Source organism: Ammospiza nelsoni, chromosome Z (assembly GCF_027579445.1).
Source record: "Ammospiza nelsoni isolate bAmmNel1 chromosome Z, bAmmNel1.pri, whole genome shotgun sequence".
Taxonomy (NCBI): Eukaryota; Metazoa; Chordata; class Aves; order Passeriformes; family Passerellidae; genus Ammospiza; species Ammospiza nelsoni.
Genome location: NC_080669.1, coordinates 72,790,825 through 72,813,677, shown reverse-complemented (window position 1 = coordinate 72,813,677; position 22,853 = coordinate 72,790,825). Strand labels below are relative to the sequence as shown.

The 22,853-nt window shown below is 36.6% G+C and overlaps 1 protein-coding gene across 1 annotated transcript in view; it reads right to left on the bottom strand.

Annotated features, from left to right (window-relative positions):
• Positions 1-231: 231 nt before the first annotated feature.
• PTAR1 (protein prenyltransferase alpha subunit repeat containing 1) overlaps positions 232-22,853 on the bottom strand; it is a 35,139-nt gene continuing 12,517 nt past the window's right edge. Inside the window, exons 4-7 of the mRNA XM_059493164.1 lie at positions 19,636-19,740; positions 16,238-16,451; positions 9,884-10,200; positions 232-9,338 (exon numbers count right to left, since the gene is read on the bottom strand). Of these exons, the coding sequence (XP_059349147.1) occupies positions 8,990-9,338; positions 9,884-10,200; positions 16,238-16,451; positions 19,636-19,740 (985 nt within the window). The 3' untranslated portion in view covers positions 232-8,989. The remainder of the gene's footprint in view (positions 9,339-9,883; positions 10,201-16,237; positions 16,452-19,635; positions 19,741-22,853) is intronic.

Below are 22,853 nucleotides of genomic sequence, written 5' to 3'. Positions count from 1 at the left end.
GTTCATCTCTCTCCTTTTATTGAACAAAGACCTAGGAAAGCTTCTAAAAAAGGCCTAAGTGCCAGTGTTCAAAAGAACCAAAAATAAGTCTGCTAATATCACTTAATTCATAAGAGAAGATGAAACTCCTGTCAAAGGAAGTGTATCACAGAAGAGATTAGCAGTAATTACAAGGGGTGTCTGTTGTACAATGAATGAAAATGGAGTTCAATATTGCCACAAAACAAAGGGTTTTTAAGAGATGAAAAGTTTATTTATAAACTGCCAACATTTAACAAAAACAATATTACACTATTTCCCATTTTCTACAGAAATACAATAACTTACAGCGGTGCTTAGTCCATTTTGTCACTAATACATATAAAAACAAGTCTGCTGATAAATAAGTGAAAAAAATCTGCTTACCAACCACCACCACTAAAACTGTACCTGTAAATTTTGGAAGACATCTGCATAGAACAGATAGAACTGTAAGGGTACTCTTTTTTATTGTGTAAGTAATTTTGTACTACTAGGATATGCAAAAATTTAATTAACATGCAATACAAAATATTTGAGATAAACAAGGTAAAACTCAGTGTGCACAATTGGAAAACAGTGCTAAGATGCCCTTCTATGTTTCTAAGTAGACATCAGGAAAATGCACATTTTATATGATGGAATTTCAAATACCCTTCACAGAAAAACCAGTTTTATAACCATGAAAATCTATACTTGGCCAGGCTCCACTGAAGGAGGACTAAAGGCATGGTGGAAGTTATCTAGTACTAGATAACAACAAATAACTGTAGGACATCTCAAATCAACATGATATAGATGCATTTTACAAAGCAGATTAGCTGTTAGCTAGTGATAAGCATTTGTGGAGATGTGTGACAAATGTGGAGAACAGCAACACTCAGGCCATCCACTGTTTTTTAAGACATTCCTGTTCAATAGTGCATCAGTTATCACACAGCACTTGAAACCTCTCCAGTCATCCCTAAATATCTTGCACAAACCTCAAGCACTGGTATCTATTTGCTATTGATATACAATACTTCCAAAACTGAACTGTTATCCTGGTTTGCACAGAGGTACATTATATGAAACTTCTGTCACTAGAAAAGATGACAAATCATAGGGGAAAGGGAGAGAATGGGAAGTTTTGAGCTGGGGCAGGAGGTGGAAGAAAGAGGGAGAGAGAAGGAGAGGAGAAAATAAAAAGGGAAAAAAAACCAGAGGGAAAAAGGAAGCATCCTTAGCTACTGATACCCTGTAGTACCCCTAGTTCTTCTCTAGCTGCCCTTTTAAACCTCAAACATTCCATAACCTTAATGGCTCCTTTTTCACAGTGCTGATGACTATAAACTACACAAACTGTTTTTTAACTGAAGCCATAAATACAACCATGTATGTCTTGTGAAAGACGAACAAGTCCCTTACAATTCATCACACTAAATATGTGATGGCTATCAGGTAGAGGCTGATACTCCCTCCACAGCACAGACTGATCTGAAGTCAGTGAAGTTGGTGGGAATTTTGAAACACATTTCAACAGACGTAAAAATAAAGCATTCAGATCACAAACAAATAACCAGATCCTGCAAATTACTTCTATACAAGAACCCTGGTGGGTTTATTACTTGCTCCTTTCTGAACTAATGAACACCCAAACTAAGTAAGCCAAGATTGCTTATATTAGCCATGGGCTTCCTTACATGTTCTTTCTACCTAGCAGCTAGTAAGAGAAAATGAAAAAGAAAACCAAAAACAAAAAAAAACAAAAAACACCAAAAAAAAAAAAAAAAAAAAAAAAACACCCAAAAAAACAACCCCTAAGCATATGAGAAAAGCTTTTTTAAGCTTTGCATTTAGGATGATAAACAATACTTTCAGTAACACCTTGTGATTTCAGGTGCTCATTTTAGGACACTTGGAATGAATCACATTGTCTAAGAGGAAACAGGAAGGGTGCAAGCATTTTCCAGTAAAACAACTTCCTTTGAGGAAAGCTGTCAAATCCAATAATTCAAAATCAGAAGACACTCAAAATTAATTAATTCTGAGAATATTTTATGTGATTTATTTTTACAAAAAAGACCGTGAGAAAAATACTGAAAACAAAGTACCAAAAAGACTACTTGTTTTTAAATACCAATTTAAGTCACTAGTTATACTTTTCTCAAGTCTCCTGTGATGCTAAAGCACTCATGCAAAACATGCCTGTCCATTTCCTTTCTGGAGGAGTCGTGAAAAGTATCCCCTGGGTATTGACTGAGCACCCCCAAATTTTCCCAACTTGCAAGACCTTACAAACTCTTTCACAGTCTCAAATACCCTCTGCAAGCACTGCAAACTAATGATTTGGTTGGTGTGTGCAGGCATTTCCCCAAGTATAATGATAATCAGGCAGATTAAGACAGAGAGAGGAAGCAACAGATCTCACTGCTTTCAGCAGACAACCTGGCACTGACCCTGCTAGACTCAGACTCAGGACAGGTCATCCCTGGAGAGTCTGCCAACAGGAAGCCAAATGTGGATGATTTCTGCAGCATTCACAGGACATAAATACGATTCTGCCATCCATCCATTCACACATACATGCACATTTATTGTGGGAAAATAAATATAGATAATTTACTCACAGATAAACTCTCTACTGTTTACCCAAAAAAAAAAAAGACAATAATCCCCATCTGACAGGAATTCATCCTATGACGAAGTAAGACCACTTAAAAACAACACTTTACATTCACTACCCTGTAGAAGACTGGTCATTTAGCAGATTACTTTTCAGTGTCTTACTACCCTGTCATAATTTTAGTCTTTCTACTACAAAATTTATGATTTATCTAATTCATCTTGAAAATCTACACAAAATTTACAATGGTGACAACTGTGCATTTGCGAAATTTTCATAGAAAAAATATTGCAAAATATTATGTTCAAAACTAGTTGTATATCCCCCTAATAAGAAAGCTATGAGAATTAAATATTTTTCCACAAATCTTGATAAAATAAACATTTCCCTACATAGAATAGTACTGATGAACACAATGATGATACAAAATTAGAGTTTATTGGCTCACTTAAACACTGTAGTGCTGTCACTACCTTGGATCTTAAAGCTACTTCAAAACATTTAAGACATCTATTATTTTGATTATATGAAAGTAATGAGATTATATGAAGTTAAGTGTGTTCCCAAGTACATCTTTCAGTTTTAAATGTAGCTACTTCAAAAAAGAAAAACTGATACAAAAGAGAATGAACACAATAGGTACATTTTGTTTTCTAAAAACAAATTCTGGTACCTCATATCATTATGTGATTTTTTTTTTAACAGCAGATTAAGAAAAACACATTTCTTTTATCTACTCATTGCATGCAGCCATTCAGCAAATCTTACCATATTAATGATGTACCAATTTCGTAACTTTATTCACAATGAACAGACAGGTGTACCTCATCCAAGAAAAGCTCTTTGTTTAACCATAATTATATTCCATTCAGAAAATGTCTCATGAAGAAAATATGCACCTCACTGTGGGTTCTCCCCACCTCTGTTTATACAGTAGGATGTACAGCAGGCTCCAGATGGAGCAGATAAAGATATTTAACGAATGTGACTTCAGTTTTCCAGAATAACTCAGCTGCATGTAAGAGTCTGACAGCTATCAAAAAAGATTTAGCATTCAGAATTCTAACAAAAGGTTTTTAAATATTGAATCTAAGACCTATGGTGCATCAAAACAGATGCTGTAAAAAGCTTCCCCATTATTACAATATACTTTGAGATACTAATTACTTTACTGAATACTACTAGGAACCTCAGAGAATAAATCCAACAACTATCAGGAGCTTCCTGCAAGACTGCAACAGCAATTCAACAGAATAACAGTAAGAAGCAGATGAGATTACTGGGTACAGTGTTGGCATGTGAGTAGATTATAAAATAATATGCTAGATTAAAAAAAAAAAGTAATTAAAAGCCAGTGACATGTTTATTTTTTGTTCCTTTTTAATCAATAATTATAAACTGTAAAAATGCACCCTAATTCACTATAATAGACTATGCCCTGAGAAGTAACATTACACATTAAGCAAAAGCCACTAGGAAGTGTCAGATCTGCAGTTCAAAAGCATAATATATGGAATTCCCTGGAAGCATATTTCCTCCACTTTTCAGCAACACAGTTGCTTCTTCAGAGAAAAAGGCAAATGAAGATTTATGCTAATTCTAGTTTTCCCAACTTTAACTACAGTATTTTTTCCATTCTCCTTCAAATTGTCCCTGGAGAGCTTGATAGATTCATTGATAAACCTCTTGCTTTTCACATCTGAAAGAGCATATAGGCCTAGCATGAGGTTCTGAAATAACTGAGCCTGATGAACTCCACTTACAGACATCAGTCAAAGTACTTCTTGGGAGGTAGTCAGAGTTACTCAAACACAAAATTAGGCCACCTCACCAATGCTTTGCTACATTCTTCTTTGCTGGTTGGAAGAACAGAGAAGAGGCTGAAAAGAAACATACCTCTGAGTACACAAGGAAAATATCATAGACAGGGACACTGAACTTCCTTCGATAGTAACTTGAATGTTAAGTGCATTTGAGAATTGGTGAGTTACACCTTATTCTTTGTATCTGACACTGATAAAATAGTAAGATCTAATTACATACATCTCATCACTCAATAAGTGCAAAGATGCATTTTGAAGTGACATCTACGTTTCAGTGTCAGTTCATTGCTTTTTCCAAAACTGCTCCATGAGATACAATTCAGCAGTTGTGGGTTTTTCTCCACATATGGTAAGTGCAATGGTTCACCTGCTACTTGATTTAAAAAAAAAAACCAAAAAGCACTCTTCCCTTACAGAAGGCAAAACAAAACTAAGCAAACAACAACTTGTCCAAAAATTTAATCATCAAATCTCTGAAGATTCCCAACCTAAATTATTCTCTGGTACTCACATTTTGCTCAGTGTATATGTTCTTGAAAAAAGTATGCTTTTTGAGTCTGTTTATGCGGACAAACTTTTCCAAAACCCCTTCTTTCTGTTCATCAATATTATACAGTACTGTTTTAAAAATTCATTAACTATCTACTTAGCAAAAAAATCACTCTCATCCATAAAGTCTAGCTACACATTCTAATTAAGCAGCACTAGAATAAAACTGGAAATGCCAGAAATTTTCATTATAAGACAAAAATCTAAGCTTTCTCACTATATTATCACTTTGCTTATTTGTCTTAAAGCAAGTTACATATAAGGTAATTAATCAAATAGTATAAACAGACAAGTTATTTATCCCCTATTTAAATAACACATGGATTTTGTTGTATAAAGAATATGTAAGCAGTCAATAAAACACAAATATGCAGACATGAGTACATTATCAGAGCAGCTATAACAATGCATTCCAATGACTTCATACAAGTTTGTTATTGTAGCTGTATTTAATGCTGCGTGTTTCTCCAGTGACTGTAACACACAAGACAAACAAAATGCCAGTGAAATAACAGTTACTGTATTTAGCAGCTGAGAATTTACCACTTTAAAACATGGTTCCTTCTATTCCAAATTCTGTAGTTTCAAATTACTTTTGTTCCTCGAAACCCTTTGTTTCTAGTACAAACAAATTTCTACAAAGACTAATCCAGTGAACAAAAAGAATCAATTAAAATGACACATACTACAGCAATAGAAAATTAGGAAAGATGCTGAACTTTACACTAAGATGTTTAAAGGTGTACAAAGTTTGACTTTATATTTGAAGAAATTTCAGAGAGTGAGAGCCTTGAATTCTGCAGTTTCTGTTGGACATTTTCTCTGCAGGAAGGTTCACTGACTAAATTATTAGTCTCTGATCTCTGAAACACAAAACAGCCGAAATGCCTTATGTAAAGTAGCCATGCTCAGTACATTAACTACCAATGGCCTAAAGCCACTTTCTATTTTTCAAGTAGTGCCCAAAGGGCACTCTGCAGTAACACCAAGTGGTTAGACAGGTATACTGCAAAGATCATATTCCACAATTTCACATCAGTTTGAGCTTAATGCAGTATGTTAGAAGTACCTCTTAAATAGTTTCGTGCATGAGGCCTCCGGACATTGATAGTCTGAAGCAATTTGGATATTATTTTCCTTAATATAATTTATACTGTTACTGTTAAAAAATTAAAGCTCACACTTAATAACTTACTGTTTGCATTTCCTTCAAACAGAAAGATATGACTTGTTTCAATTTCACTATTAACTTTTCAGGTCTGCAAACATTTCTAAATATAACTATTCTAACTGGATTTTAAAAAAAGAGTGCAGGGGAATATTTCCATGAGGTGCAGACTTTAAAAACCCATACTTATCAATTATGCTACAGCCATCAGTGTTTTACAACAGCAGTAAGAATATCAGCACCATCTCTAATCAGAGTTTTCAGAACATTTTTCCAAGTACTAAAATTCAGTGTAACTCTATTCAGTTACATATGACCAAATCTTGTCATCCTACAAGAATGCATCACTTGCGCTGACATGAACAGGAACTATACACATGTATATGACGGCATCTGCTTAAATGTTTATGATGTCAAGTTCAAAAGCATAGAACTTCCACAGTACAGCTCTGAGAATGCTAACTAAATCTTCAGATTATAGTCTGGAAGAACTATATAATGAATTTCAAGTCAGATTCCAATATTAGTATTTTCTTCTGAAAGCCTCAGTCTTTCCAGTGCAAGAAGAGAGAATCTCTTTCCTTCCACAGTTCAAGAAATGTTTCTCATCATGCTCCCACTTCCAAGATTGCTCCTATCACTAATATTTTTCTCATAAACAGGAAAATTTTGCCAAGGTAAACAGAACACACAGATACATTACTAAGTAATGTAAGACCAAGAACCTGATCTTTAATACACTGCCCTCTTCATTTCACACTTTCCAGGCTCATATGAGTCATTATTGGGATACTGTTAATCAAGCTGACTCAGGCTTCTACATCCTTTAATGCATCATCCACATTCACTAAACATCCGGTCTCCTGGGATGTGTCAAGTTAAGTTCTCAAGTTCAGACTCATGTTTGTACTTGAACCTACCCATGTGTCAGTGATCATTCAGGCAACAGCTTATGACAAAACTGTGCTCTCAAGCCAATCCCATACCTCTTTCAGACAACAGCTATGTTTTCTGCAACTAAAATAATGAACGAAACCACCAGAGCATCCCACAGCACCTCAAAGCTAACGTATGCATGTAATACTTGCATAGCTTCAGAGAGGCAGGTGTGGATGCCCTCTGGAACAAAGCTTTGATAGGGAGATGCTCAAGCCTAGATCAGTCTTATTTATGTACTGTAAACAGAACAGTGTACATTTAGAAATGTCATTTGTAGCTACTTTGTGCCTGAAATGAATCATGAACATACTCTCAAAGACTGGAGGTGGTCTGTTTTCATATTGAAATGCAAGAGTAAATGCCATTCATCAAACTTCTTAGAAGTGCAGAAACTTCACATTTTGAGTGTTTTTTTAATTCAAAGTGACATCTTTTGAGCAGGCTACCTATGTTTTTTCCTCCCTCATTGTTTCTCTCTGCCCAACAGAAACAGCTTCTCGAAATTTTTGGTCAAGAGGCATACGGGGCAGAAGATAAATAAAACAATTATGGCAAGGAAACAAACTTGAAAATCTAATCCCCCCAGAGAATAGTCTGCTTTTAAAAGAGGCAATGTTGCCATTGTATGGACTTCTATAGTTGTAGAATGTTTTCCCTGGGTCTGTCTACCAGCACAATTCTACTACTGTAAAAAATCCCTTTTACAGACAAATTCTAAGGAAATTACACTATTCATAATTGATTTCGAATTCCCTTAAAATTTACAGTTATGTAAACACAGATGTATGGCTGGAGTAGAGCTCTTCTTTAGGAGTAAAAATGCAAAAAAAGCCCAAAACAACAAAGACTGAAGCTCTTAAAAAAAAAAAAAAAAAAACAAAACAGAAGGGAAGGGAAGGGTTAGTTCCCTCATTGCTGTCACTGTTTTTTTTTTTAACTGTATAGTCTCAATCATCAGTTGGAAGAGCTACTATTTACTCCATCCAATACTGGACTTGTAGGGTCTTGATTAAATACAAGTTATCAATGTGTGATTTGGCAGGGTGAGAATCTGTAGTGTAAAAAGGACATTCAGAAATGTGTATCACATGTGATAAATCTGGATTGTTGAGATAAAATAAATAAATAAAAAACAAGTAAGAAATGAAGATAGTCTGTTTTAAGAAAACAATTCACAAATACAGCCAAATACAGCTCTAGCTGTGGTTGAACATGCGTTTGAACTATTTTCTGCCACATTTTCCTGTATCTGCTTATCAAGATTTCAACCTTATAGACCTTCCTATGAAGCTAACATGACAATTAATAAGCAAACAAAAAACCAATTTAAAACAGTAAAAGGTATCACAGCTCCAAAACTGTTACTGAAGCCTTCAGAAAGAAACACTATATTCTGGTGTTCTATCAAAGACTGCTATACAAAAATAATAGCACTCACCAAATATAGTCTGGATCCCATAAGATATTAGCATGATGCCACACAGGAACAAACTGGGAACAGGTTTAGCTGATAGTGACAGATTCTCCCACTTTTTCAGACACTCTGTTTCACAAGCATTTCAAACTTTTTTCTTTTACCTCTTTTCTTTTAAGTCAAATGATTCAGAGTCCACCTTAATGCAGAAGTTAAAAAAAAAGTCATGGTAGGAAGCTGGTAAGAGTGATTTCTTTGAGAGATTAAGTAACAAACTGCATTTGCTTAATAAAAACATATGCCAGTTCTTTAATAAAATGACAGATGTCTACTCTGAAATTTAGCTTTCGGACTGACCGTCAAAGGAGAGAGAAACACAGAGTTAGGTAACACTTGCAACCAAGACATGCATTTGTGTCTGAAAAGAGAATATTGCACTAAGAGAAGAACCCTGAAAGCTTTCAATGTTTCCTTCACTGACCTAAAAAAGTAACTAACCATTTTCTATAAGCAGTGGCAAACCTGGCTTGGTCCACATCCCTACAAGTTGATAATACTTTATCAACAAACTGGTATTCCATTTCTGGACCAAGAGAGTCCTGCACAGGAGCACGCTTCAGCCGTTTTGTTTCTTGGGTATAACCATGTTTGCTGCTGGATTCATTCAAACCATCAACATCCATAGCTTGTGCCAAGTGACTTGCTGCAGGACTGTGGTGGGAATTATTCAGACTTTCATCACTGCTGTCCACAGATGATACTGACGTATTCACAAGAGGAAGTTTGTTGCTTAAGTGCTGCTGAAGGTAGAATACACACCTTCTTCAAAGGAAAAGGAAAGAAGAAAAGAAGAAAAGAAAGTCATGCACTGAAAATAACCTGCTGCTGCTGAACTCCTGCAATTCATTTGCCACCCCACCAGACTTCTCTCACAGACACAAAATCTGCTTCTCTGCGCACACTGTACTAGAAAGGTCTCCACCTTTGGCAAATCTCCTGTCACCTAGTCAGGAACCTGCACCCAGCTGGTAAAGCAAACATTTTCTGCACCCCATCTTCTGTCAAAATTTTGTTCATTGTGTGTTGTTTCAACATTTAAAGTGTGAAGTGGCTCATAACCAGCATCTTGTGTCTCTTGCACAAATTACAGAAACAAGTGGAGCTTACACCTCAAGATATTTAAGCCAAATCGAATTTCCCACACAACAGCTCTGATTATGCTCTTGAACATTTTCGAAATATTTAATACATAGTAGTTCAAAAATCTTTTATTGAGTGGTACTTCCTAAAACCAAAACAATTTGGAAATACCATGTGAAGAATCATCCACAAATCAGAAGGAAATTCTTTTAATCAGGTCCTCTTACCTATGACACCACAAGGTTTCATGCCCTGGGTAATTATCAATCAGTTCACTGCAGAGTTCCATCTCTTCGTCTAAACGGCCGGGGAGATCCACACTTTGCTCCTCTGCACAGGCAGCTTCTGTCCCTGCACTCTCTTCCTCCTTCTGAGGGCTAGGGTTTTGTTCACTAACCACTTGCTTTTGTACCAGTATGTTTTTGTCAGTCACCGTTCTGCGTATCAAGGAATTGAGCAAGAACTGGCGGTAATGAAATCCACTATGGTCCGAGACATGCATGGATACCCAATATTTAGTGGATGAAAGTTCATCAAGGAGAACCTGAAACAAAACGCAGGCACAGTTATCAACCAGTATAGTGGAGGAACTTACCACTACTGCTTCTGCATTAAGGTAATCCCTTCTTTGGGGATTTCAGCCATTGTGGTAATGGTTTAAGAATACACAGGAAAAAGAACTACCACTGAGCCTTTTGTCCCATGTGCTGAAAAGCATCTTGGCATTCCTGCAGAAAACAAATCAATACTTCTTCCAAACTGTGAAAAGGTTTTTCAGAAACCTACCCACAAGCTGAGTGGGAAAAAAACCCAAACCACTTCTGATACGAAATAAGCAGTGGTTTAAGAATCTTAAAATAGTTAGCAATAAATACTATTTAGAGGAGGCACAAACTACACTGCTATTAGCTTTAAGAATTTTACTTTTTACCCAGTGGATTGTGGGTGTCAGAAGGTAGGTGAGTTGCTTAAAAGGAGAAAATCCAAACTTGATTTGCACCTTGATTTTCCATGAGAGAAAATCAACCATAGTATTATGTTTAAAGTCCTAGAGCTGGTGAAATATAAAAGTATGTGTCCATAATCAGGTTCCTTGATTTTACTAATGAAGAACTCCTAGAAACATAACAACTATGAACTCCTTTCATAACAACTGTGGTAGATACTTAAATTGCCAACTGTAGCTCTGTTTTTAACACTTCTGGCTCCTGTGAATTGTCTGTTAATTCTGAGCGCTTTAAAACTTCAAAATTCATTTCTGGACAGAAATGCAAGTTTGGCTCCCAGACAAAGCTTTTACTATGCTTTGCTTTCTCTGTTAGAGCCACTGGTTTGGTTCTTTTCACAGCTCTTAACCTCTTTCCTCACACTGCTTCTCCTCCAGAGCTTTAACTATGCAAAGAGTTTAAAATTGCCCTCTTCATTTACTTCTAAAGACTTTTGGAAGTAATCTTAATAGTCTTATGGTACACTCTAGCTTTTAACCTCTTCTCCTAAGCTACTTACATCACTTAAAAAGACCAGCTGATGCAAAACAACTTTCATAGGTAGAAGTCCTTCTTTTAGATATTGCAGCACAAAAGCCACAGCCTCCCATAAAGAAAATAACGGAAACACACAACACTAGGTATATAGCTCTTGGGGGGGGCATCTGTTCTAAAAGAAATTGGAGCAAATACAATGCAAACAGTATCTTCTGCCCTAGATAATCATCATGTTTTTCTAAATCTTGCCAAAAGATACCAGCATCGCCTTCTATTTAGAGATCAGCAAAATGAAGTGCAGTATTAAGTAACAGCGCAAACACAGCATTCTTAAGGGGGCTAAAACTCCATGTCCAGATCTGCACTTTAAACCATAAGAACAGCTTTTCCTTCCTTTCTTCCCAGAACTGAGTCTAGTACTTTAAACTTTTGAACTTCAAAATTTATAAGTCTATCAAGAACAACATAAGGCTCAGAAAAATCAGATAAGCCTTTATTCAGCTGTAATTGATACTATACACATTTATGCTCAACTGAGACCTTGGAAGAATACAATTATTTATCTGAAATATTTATAAGCTACAAATTTACAGGGGAACATCTTAATTATGCATTTTAATTCCCTGTACAAAGGGAACAAAATTATTTCCAGCATTACTCCTTACCTGAACCAGAACATCTCTTTTAAAAAAGCAAGACAGAAGATTGCCATGAAAATATATTCAGATCTGCAAAAAACAGCCTCCTACCTAGGAACCTCAGAGTACCAGCTGAAAATGCTTCTAACAACTGGAAGTAAAAGAAAAAACCAGCTAATGCCAGAATTCCAAGAGGTTCTTTCTTAGAAAGCCAGCTTTCTCCATTTCCATCTCTACCAGTACAAGCCCTTTGCCACTGTTCTGCGAAGAAAGATGAAACTATATGAGAATTCCTCCCTCCCCACTCTTGACAACCTCTTTTCTACCTCTGGTGGTAAGCTGACTACCATGGAACTGGCAGCCTCTCCCAGAACATGACATGTGTGCTCAGTGACCTTCATCTCAACCTCTAGGTCTTCACTCCCTCTTACACCCTCCCAGACCATGTGCTTGCTTGTTTTAGAGTGCTTTTCCAACTGTGAACTGTAGACCTGAACTTTCTCCCTGGTCTGGGACACTGGGGAAATGCAAAGGAAGTGGGGAAACAAACTTTTAAGGATAACCAAATAAATACAGCATTCACATAAACTAGCACTTTTGAAGACCCTGTCATCTAAGAAAAAGCTAAGGCATTACTGGAGATGGCTACAAGAAAAACCACTTTCTGTCTCATGAACATGTTGTCTTCTGGGCATCACACAAGAGAAGTGCTACCTCATGACAATTACCCCACTACTTGTTTGCTTGCTTGTTTTACTGTAGGGTCTGATAGTCAATCTCCACATTATGAAACTGAGTATTTCAATCTAAAGAAAACAAAAAAGTTTGTCAACCCTTGATGAACTACACCTTATTTTTCTATCTGCATGATTTCACTGAAGCAACATGATGTGTATGAATTTTAAGACTATACCCCTCTCTATCCCAGTTCCCTAATTATACGCCCACCTTTTAGTAGGTATCTGGAGCCCATGATCTAACCCCAATAACTGACTGTACAGTCATGTGAGAAAGCTGAAATCAGGCTTTCCATGGCAAGTACTCCAATATCAGAATTATTAGATTAGCTTCAAACTATCTATTCTTGACAAATCCTTGATTTATGTTAATGAACACTCTTTAATTGCTAATGCTATTCAAATTCTGCAGCTAGAACAAACTGAAATTTCTACATTGAAAGAAGATAATGTTTTTGACTATCTAGTGTAAGAAAGAAGGAACATCTATATCTTTTTAGTTAATTTTTCTACTAGGTCAAAATTTTCTTCTCTAGCATTTTAAATCTTTTTCCCAGAGCTTGAGCTGAGATTCAGTCTGCAGTAGCATTAGGATTATCAAACCAGAGGAAAAAGAATAACCAAAATCCTATTACATAGCCTACCTCTTGAAATCCTCCAAAGCAGGTCAATAGCTTTGTTAATGATAAACTTATTTTGAGAAGTCATATTTAAATGATAATACAACATAAAAATTATGTTTCTGGGCCTCTGCTGCCTTGCACACTTCAAACTACAGGCAAAGTTTGTATTACAGCAGAAATACAGCCCTAAATAATACAGGTACTCCTTAATTTCAGGCAACCTTGCAAGAACTCAATGGCCATAGAATCAGTGACAACTGTTTTATCTGTCAGTTTCTCAGCATGATTCCAGTCCTGCATCTTGTTGAAATTTATCATACTTTTTAGATACTCAAACAAAGAAATTTCTGAAGGTGTTACATGAGACATTAAGCAAGTAAAAAACCTCTAAAGAATGGAAAAGCCAAGGCAAAGCTGGACAGGACTTGCTAAAAATAAAGCGAAGGGACTGTGTAAGTACATAGGTCACAAAAAAAAGACCAAGGAGAGTGTATGCTCCTTAATTAACAAGAATTGGTGGCAACTGACATGGAAAAGGATGAAGTACTGAGTTTGTTGTCTCAGTCTTCAATGGCAGTCAGGCCTCCTTCCCAATTCTCTCTAGTCCCTGATCCTCTAGCCTGTGTGGGGAAGCACACTCCCTCCCACTGTCAGCAAAGAGCAGGTGCAGAACCACTTGAGGAAGCTGAACAGCTGCAGGTCTATGGCATCTGAAGATTCACATTACAGAATTCTGAGATAACTGGCTCACGTTGCCAAACCACTGTCCACTGTATCTGAACTTATGGCAGTTAGGGGAAGTCCCCAGTGACTGGAAAAAGGGAAACACTGCTCCCATTTTAAAAAGGGGAGAAAGGATGACCTGGGGAACTGGAGACCAGTAAGCCCTACCTGTGTGGTTGGCAAGATCATGGAACAGATCCTTTCAGAAGACATGCTAAGGCACCTACAAGACCAGGAGGTGACACAAGGCAGCCAGCAATTGTGCCTGACCCATCTGGTGGCCTTCTATGACAGAGTGACAGCAATGGTCAACGAGAAGACTAACAGATGTCATCAATCTAGATGTGGAAGGCATTCAATATGGGTTCCACACGACATCCTTATCTCCAAATTTGAGACAGATGGATTTGATGGACGGTCCATTCAGTGGGTAAGGAACTGGCTGGATGGATGCAGCCGGAGAGGAGGGGTCAACAGCTCTGTGTCCACGTGGAGACTGGTGATGAGCCCCTCAGAGCCCTGTCTTGGGACTGCTCCACTGACCCCTCCAGTAAAGTATTCAGTACTGGGCTGGATGGGGTCCTGAGCAACCTGATCTAATGAGTTGCATCCTTGCACACTGCTGGGTGGTTGGAATGAGATAAGCGATCACTGCCAAGCCAAATGATTCTATGATTCTATGAACCTGCATATTTTTGTGAAAGTCTGTAATGCCTGCCTTTCCCTTGTTCTCCTTATTTACTTTTTTCCTTGCATCATATCTTGCAACTAGACACTGTATAATTCTGCCTCTTAAAGTTACCTAGAAAAATTTTATCACAGGTTTCTTGCTGTCTTTTATGCTCCACACTTTTCCCTAATTTTCCTGTATCCTAAACACCTTCTACTAGGCCCCCGATGAGGTGCATTGGTGGTGTCCTGAAAAAAACCTAGAGCCAACACAGATACTTCCCAACAGGTTTAACACATTGGTGGAGGGACAACAGCATCAGTGAAATGTTGCCAGAGGTAATAAAGACCAGATGGACAACTCAAGGCAAAAGTATCACCTCTACAGTCTTCATTCTAAAAAAAGTAGATCAGTAGGGGAAGTGGGATGGCAGGCCAACTGAATAGACTTTGGAATGGTCAAATGACTTCAAAATACTGCCTTCACAGGCATGTTTGTGATTCGTCACAAAATGTACTCACAACTGACAATGAATAAATTCACCAAAATAATTCCAGTTCTGCAGAGAGTTATTTCTATTGCAATGTAATTATTTTTCTTTAATTAAATCAATAAGGAATAGCAAGTGCAAAAAGCACTCAAGGTGTAATCCTGATCCTCAGACTACTATTACCAGCATAATGGACACAGAGCTGTTTAGAACTTGTTTTAAGGCATAAAATGACTTGAATTTTCTTTAACAGTGCTAACTCCCTTCACCTTTTAATAAGCTCTTGAAGATATTAAAGTTCCTGTTTTCTGTAAATATAGACCTCTAACCCTAACTTCTAACCTCCAATCTCTCTGAATCCTGCAATTCCTCCCTGTCTCTGAAATGGGCATAAAAATAATGGCTACATTGACTCAACAATGTCCAAATTCCTCCCTTATAACCCTATGCGCCAAAATGCAGAAGCTGCTGTTAAAAGTGAATGATGTGTCACTGTATCAACCTAATACTCAAAGAATTCACCTAACAACTGAGAAAACATTGTATTACAAAACTGCCTAGACCGTGTCACATTAACTAATTTAATTTGCTGCAGGTCTTGAGAAAACATTCAACACTGCATAAAGTGTCCCTGAAATAGCTAAATCAGGTCCCAGTGTAAATGCTGTCAAAAAATACTGCTGGAGCTGAAAAAATTAGTTACAAGCACTATTATGTCTTCTCCAAAATTCTTGCTGTCTTTACTTGGTCCTTCAAAATTCTGAAACCACATGTAAGCTGAGTAAGGGCATCAAAACATTGATATGACATTATCAATTTAATGTCTGTTATGCATTACCATTTTCCTCTACTATGAATTTCAAGACTAGTGCTGGAAGAATTACTTAGAGTTCCCCATTCCTTACTTCAGCTCACATAGTCCCTCCTATACTCTTACCACACATATGTTAGCACCAAGTACTAAGAGAGAAACAGAACTTTCTACACAGGCAAGAAAAAATGTGTTACTTCTGCTGAGCAGAACCTGCTTACAATGGCAAGAAAAATGCAAAACACACTCACTGCAAGATTTTGTCCCCTTTCTTAAAACATTCTTAGCTACCTGTGATAACGTCACTTGATACTCTTAATTCATGTTATGTAGTCTGCTTTGCAAACCAGTATTTGGGGTTTTTTGTGGAGAAAATTTAAGAATTTATTCACTATTTTATTATACCTTGACAGTGAGCTTTGCCAAATGCTGTAAAACCCAGATGCGATGGGACCAGGCATTGTAGTTGCTTGGATATCTCCCAGCAGCTTCAGAGCAGACATTCATTTCCTCCTGTACCAGTCGGTGAATCCTCTCCACAGGTGCTGCTCCCAGGTTTCCTTTAGTTGCAAGACTGGGCAAGGAGTTTTCCTGAATTAGCTGTTGCAGCACCCATCGTCTGGTTAAACAATGTAAAGTGTTAATGGTGAGAGAGCAGTTTTAAGAGAAAAAGATGGCTTTTCATGTGCATAAATCAAACCTTTCCAATATTTCTACTCTCTGAACTATACTCTAGCTAGGTAATGAGTGAGTAAACAACCATCTGAACACTTGCCATGCTATAAACTATGACACGATCATCGCACTCCCAACACAGCTGCACCAAGTTTGCTCGCTCCAAGTGATCACAACTACTTACACAGCATTACAAAATAAACCAGAAGGAAACAGCAAACTTGTGAAAGAGTGCAAGCAGCATGTGCATGAAATTTCTAACTCGCTCCTCTTTCAAAGTCTTGCACAGCACTAAAATTAAGGAGCCAAAGCAAGATAGAAAGAAGTGATTTAATAAAAAATTAACTCTGCTGAGTATCTTTTACATCTGTAAAAGATACTAAGCAGTACTGCACACTGCAATTCAAACTGGTTTCTGTACACCAGCAGCAGTAGCAAAGCCCAAAAGGCTTGTGGTTTCAAGGGCTATAGGTATAAACAAAACAAATGTTTCTGCTGATGATTACACATACTTGAATTCATATATCTGAGATAAGCATAGATTCCTATGGTTCTGGTTTTTTTATTTTACTTTGGACAAAATTTTAGTGGTATTTTTAGAGGCAACCTCAATGCTGCATCTGCAGCCCCAGCACAAAAGGGTTCTACAAAAACAGATTATAGATGTGTAAATTTCCACAGAGCAGCCCATGTCAATGGAATTGCTATGGTCCGGTGTGGAATGCTCTGGAGAGACAGACATCCTCTGGTGCACAACACAGACTGGCTCACATCAGTTCCAAAACCAATTAATTGCTACTTTCAAAGGTGTCAAAATTTAACTCTAAGTTAAAAGAAATCAATAACCAAAATAAAAGAAATTAACTTTTTTGAAAGAGAGAATTCTATTTTGCAAGCCATATGTAAACTTATTTATCTACATATATACAGGTATATAAAAAATATGTAAGTTAACTATGTATTAAAAAAAATTGTTAACTCATCTGCTTTTTCTCTTATTTGAACACATGCACAATATGCTTGTTCACTTGTGGGTTTTATCTACATTGTATCTTTTTCACTCAGTTATCAAAAAAGAACAAAGTATTGGAAGACAAGATTAAAGATAATTTATAAGAATGCAATTTTAAACTGACTGTTTCTCAGCAACACTTTCTTCCTACACACCATTTGCTCTAAATAAAGATGTACAGCTAAGGAAACCATGCTCTGTTGTATAACAGTATTTTATGAAATGTGGTAATTTCGAAGAGTTAACTTTTAATTTTTAAAAATATCTTCGATCCAAACATCACCTTTTGTATGTTTTTTGTTTCAGTCCACAGCTATACAAGAAATAGAAAACTCAAAAATAGTCTAGGCAAAAAAAACTGAATAAGCATATCACTCTTAAAATATATATATATTATTTAACACTAACATCTGAGTAAAACCATAAAGACAAAATTTTTGAACTCTATAATTATTTCAGTTTCTTAGAACAAGCATGCTTTATAAGCCAAGGAAATGTGAAAAATTACACATGCAGGAGAGAGTGAAAAAATGCAGACTTCATTATCTTTGTGGCTACAGCATCAAAAAACGCATAAAATTAAATTAGAGCTACTTTCTAGGCAGTGCAATCACAACCTCAGAAGATTTAAAATATATTTCTGTAATCTCTTGAATACCATGGTATTATATTTCTTTTTTTTTTTTTTTTGGTCTTCTTCTGTTTCCTGCATTAATTTACTCCCATTAATTTGGAGTCACTTTCAGTTTTGCATGTTACTATTGCTCTTACAATTCCTGGAATGACTCCAAACAAAGGATTGCTAAGTGATAAATGCACAATCAATAGATATACTGACTGTATATGCACAAGATATATTTGAAACCTCAAAATAAAAAGCAGGAGATCATCTGCCAAAATGAATGACAGGTATTTGACATCTTCAGTCATGTATCTCCCATACATAAGACAAAACAATTTGGTTATGTTTTACTGAATTTTATTCACAGCCCCATTATAGGTTTTTGCATCTTCTGCCTGAGATTTAATACCTTGGGTGAATAGGAAACCCAAAATTAATCATTATGCTGATGCAGAGAAGTATTTCTGCAAATCTTATTTACTAACATGTATCAGTCAGGGTCAGCATATTCAAATCCAAGCCAAACATTTGTGCAATCACCCTCAAATACACTTTTCTGATGTAGGCAAGTAAGAGAAAGAAAAACAAATTATGACACTATCAAATACTCCTAATTTAGATTTGCATGGAAATTATAGTCAGAATTCTCATATAGTCAGTAAGTTTTATGTTCTTTATAGAGTATTTATAAAGTCCCTATTACGGTATCAACTTTACAGCTGCCCTAATGCTGGACATGTTAAACACAACCACTGCAAACTGCTTCCTAATGTGATACATTTAAATCTCTTTAGGGCTGTCTATAAAAGGTTGACCTAGCTTTTTATTTGGAGCAATGGATCTATGCTTCACTTGGCTCTGCTACAAGCATTTTATGGTCGGTCATGACTGAGATGGTTAGCTTTGTGAACCTGAGTAACTCTGGAGTTAAGTTTTCCAAACATGTGATCTGTTATTTTAATATCCAGTAGATGTGACTGAATGACTTCGTTCAAGTTAGAAATTATAAAAATAAATTCACCAAACCAATAAGACCAGTATTGAAATGGAAAAGAACCCAGGTTTATTTACAAAGGTTGGCTTTAACAGAATCTTCACTTTCTGAAATGTAGACAAACAATACAGTAGTAAATCTGAGGGAAAGGAGAAACCTACAGTACTCAAAAAGTTAAAATTGATGGAATCAGAATTTTCACATTGAGGATTTCAGGTGCTGCAAGACATGATAAATCTCTAAGGAAATATATCCCCCCTCCAAAGTTTACTTTAAAAGTGTGCAGCAGAAAAAGTACACATGATTTCAATTCTAAGTGTAGAATATAGACAAGTAGCTTCAAAAGCCAAAGCACAGTATTTTGCAAAGACTGGTTCAAAGAATCTGATATATTTCTAGTTATCCTCCTGCATCTATGATTCTCCTTAACCGAAGAACAGGAAATTAAAAAACCCTAGGAAAATTGTTTCAGGAGTCAATAGAAGGCAAAGGAAACCCACCTATGAATCCATGTTTCTGGACTCTTTGGAAACTTGGTTAATGCCAGTTTTCCAAGATGCAAATCTTTAAGTGGATTTAAAGTGCCAGACAGTATTAATTCTTTCCTACAAAAGATAAAATAAATCTGTGTGAATAAAAGTAGTAACCTGAAAACAGAACACAAATCCCAATAACAAACTGCATGGCATTTCCCTTGTATCATAACAGAACTTCACTGTCAAACTACAAGAGTTTAAAAACCCTCTAGTGCATTAATCCATTCTACTATACATACATATGTACTATACATATGTGCACAAAGAACTTCATTTCATACAATCTGCTAGCTCTCAAACCTACCCAGAAATGACTGAGTCAGCTACTGTAGGGTTACATATATGAACAAATATCCCTTCTTGAAATTAAGCCCTTAGATCATGTGTACATCCAGAAATACTCTTACATATAGCACCCCTCCACACCTTTAGTTTTGAAATACCGTTCAAGATACAGTGTCAAGGTTGCTGTTGCCTAAATTTATAAGAAAAAGGAAAATATTCTCTGCATGTAGAATGTTTTACAAACTTAACAAAAAGGCTGCAATTGCTCAGTTTACTTAAATGTAAAACAATCTTTGGTTTAAAAAAATTGAAAATTTGACCTAATGAAATTTAATGTTCATCCAACACAACCCTTACAAGAATACTTCCCAAAGACAGAGAAAAATGAAAATCTGTACTTGGCCTTCTCACCTTCTTTGCACAGAATTCCCTACCCCTCACCCTCTTCTTTCTAGCTCTGTAACTCTTATTGCCTGTCCTGAGCATGTTTGTAGACATCACCCCATCACTGGTTACTGCAAGGGCATTAGTCTTCATACCCTATTCTCCAATCTAGTAGGTAGCAGCTTTGAAGTAAAGTTACAGTAAATTTCGAAGTTAGAATCTGCAGAAAGAAAACACACATTTCCCAGAACCTGCAGAAGTCACAACTAAAAACTGAGAGTACAAGAAGCAGAAGCAATTTTGGCATGGGTTTGGGTTTTGGTTTTTCTAATAATTTCTGATTCATCCTAATGATAGGCATGGCACAAGTAAGTGAGGAGCAGATGATCAACTCTCTGAACAAAAAATCACAGTGGGAGGGGAGGAAATATTTTCTGGAAAGATCTGCTATCAAATAAGAAGGCAAAACTCCTCTGCAGTCTGACACAGAAAACATAATGTCATCCTAAAGTTATGGCCCAAGTCTCACAAACAAATTGACATATTTCCTTTCTGTGAGTACATATTTTCTGTCTGAGTCAGTAATTTTTAGTAGGAAACTGACTCCATCTGGTACTTTGGCTTTGTGTTGCTGTAATTGAAACTTACAACCACAGTCAGAAGCTAATGGTTGCAACACTAACAGAGAGCAAATATTATTTAAAATTGAAGCAGAGTAGGGAATGTATAAATCCTTATGCAAGTTTTGCTTCTGATAGCTACTGGAGCACCTGTTTTTATCTCAACCAAGTTCCAGCATGCTTCAGATTCGACGCTTTCAGATGGTTTTTAACAGGCAGTTCAGATATACTGACCAGAAGTGGCAGACTGATCAGACCATTCTGTTCTAATGCACTCAAAATTGGAAAGCAGACAAAATAAACATTCAGGGTCAGCACTGGAGCAGGTGGAACAACTGCTTCGTTACTGCAATGCAAAGGTGACATTTTGGTAAAAATTACTTACCACACAGACACAATGAAAATACAGCTTAGATCAGTGCGATACTTAAAACCAATGCATGTATATTTTTAACACAGATTTAAGATTACCAAGCCACCTACCTCCCAAAACCTGAACTTTCAGTGAAGAAAGTGTTCTTTCTGTATTAAAACATAGACTCTAAGTAAGCAGCTTCACACTTATACGCTCTTAAACTTCCTCTTTTGCAAAGCTGAGGAACAGTACAGACAAGATCCACCTTCACTGCTGTAGTGGAAAAGCTGCTTTTAGCTGTAATGATTCTCAAATGAGAGATTCTCCCATTCACAAAGGACTGGAAGCATTAATATGACTGAAGTGCCATACACTCCCACATAAACCTCTTCTGAGCTCTTTCAGCTAACATCTAACTTGGGATATATAATTTCTAGCTTACTTTCTTGCCATGTGGATCATAGATAATGTTTCAGCCTCAAGGATTATAGCTCCCATAAAAGATAATCTCGAGTAATTTTTACTTGCCTTATGCTAACACCTTTGAAGTCATTTATATCTGAAAGCAAAATGTGACTTTTGAGAGCATCTTGTTACCTAATGTCTTTTCATCAATTGTACATGCCAGGAAGTATAACAGGAAGAACAAAGGCATTTATAAAATTCCTTTACAATCACTTCCATTAACATTTTGGTCATTTTAACTTGCAAGACTTTTACAACTTCTAAAAACACAAGCTAACTGAATTTAGGATTAACAACTGGAGATATCTCTTATGCCATTCAGTATAACAGAGGTTTCTCTCTCAGTTCCTAGGAAGTGACACATCTATTCTGTAGCAAGTCTTCCTCTGCCACATAATAACCTCTTGCTCAGGGTCTCAGGGTTTAGATTATAGTCCCTGCTCTTCTGTCACTTTCCAGTCACTTCTAATTTAAATAAATAAACAACAGATGTATGTGGTAGGAACATTTCAACTGTTCAGAATAGCTACAAAGTCAAGGCAGAGCATCTAGTCCTAGTTGGCCTAGATAACATGTCTAAAGTTCTGTGTTCTCCTGCGCTTCATTAATCAGATACAACTTTCTAAGATTGTCAGCTGAGCTGAAATGCCCACTTGTCTTCCACAACACTATTCAAGTCTTCTGGCACGCCTCTGCCAAGTCCTGCATCCCTTCCTAGGAGGGGATTTCCTTTTCTCTTTCTTCCTATATCTTCAAGTTCAGTGCTACTGAGACAACCACTATCTCTGAAGCTTTCAGTAGAATTCAACATATGAAAAAGAGATTATCCCAGCCTACAATGGAAAAGTCAATAAATTATAAGAATGTGTGCAGGGCTGCTATTCAGTAAACAACTATAACATTTCTTAATTTTTAGGCTACTTAGGATTCTATAATGCTTTTTTGCCCCTCAAAGTAAAGCAGTGAATTAGTGTATGTAGAACGCAAGATGAACCTGGCATGACAAACACTGTCTGAGCAACAAGAAACCAATGATGCCACAACAGATCCATCATGTTCTGCAAGCAGAGTGC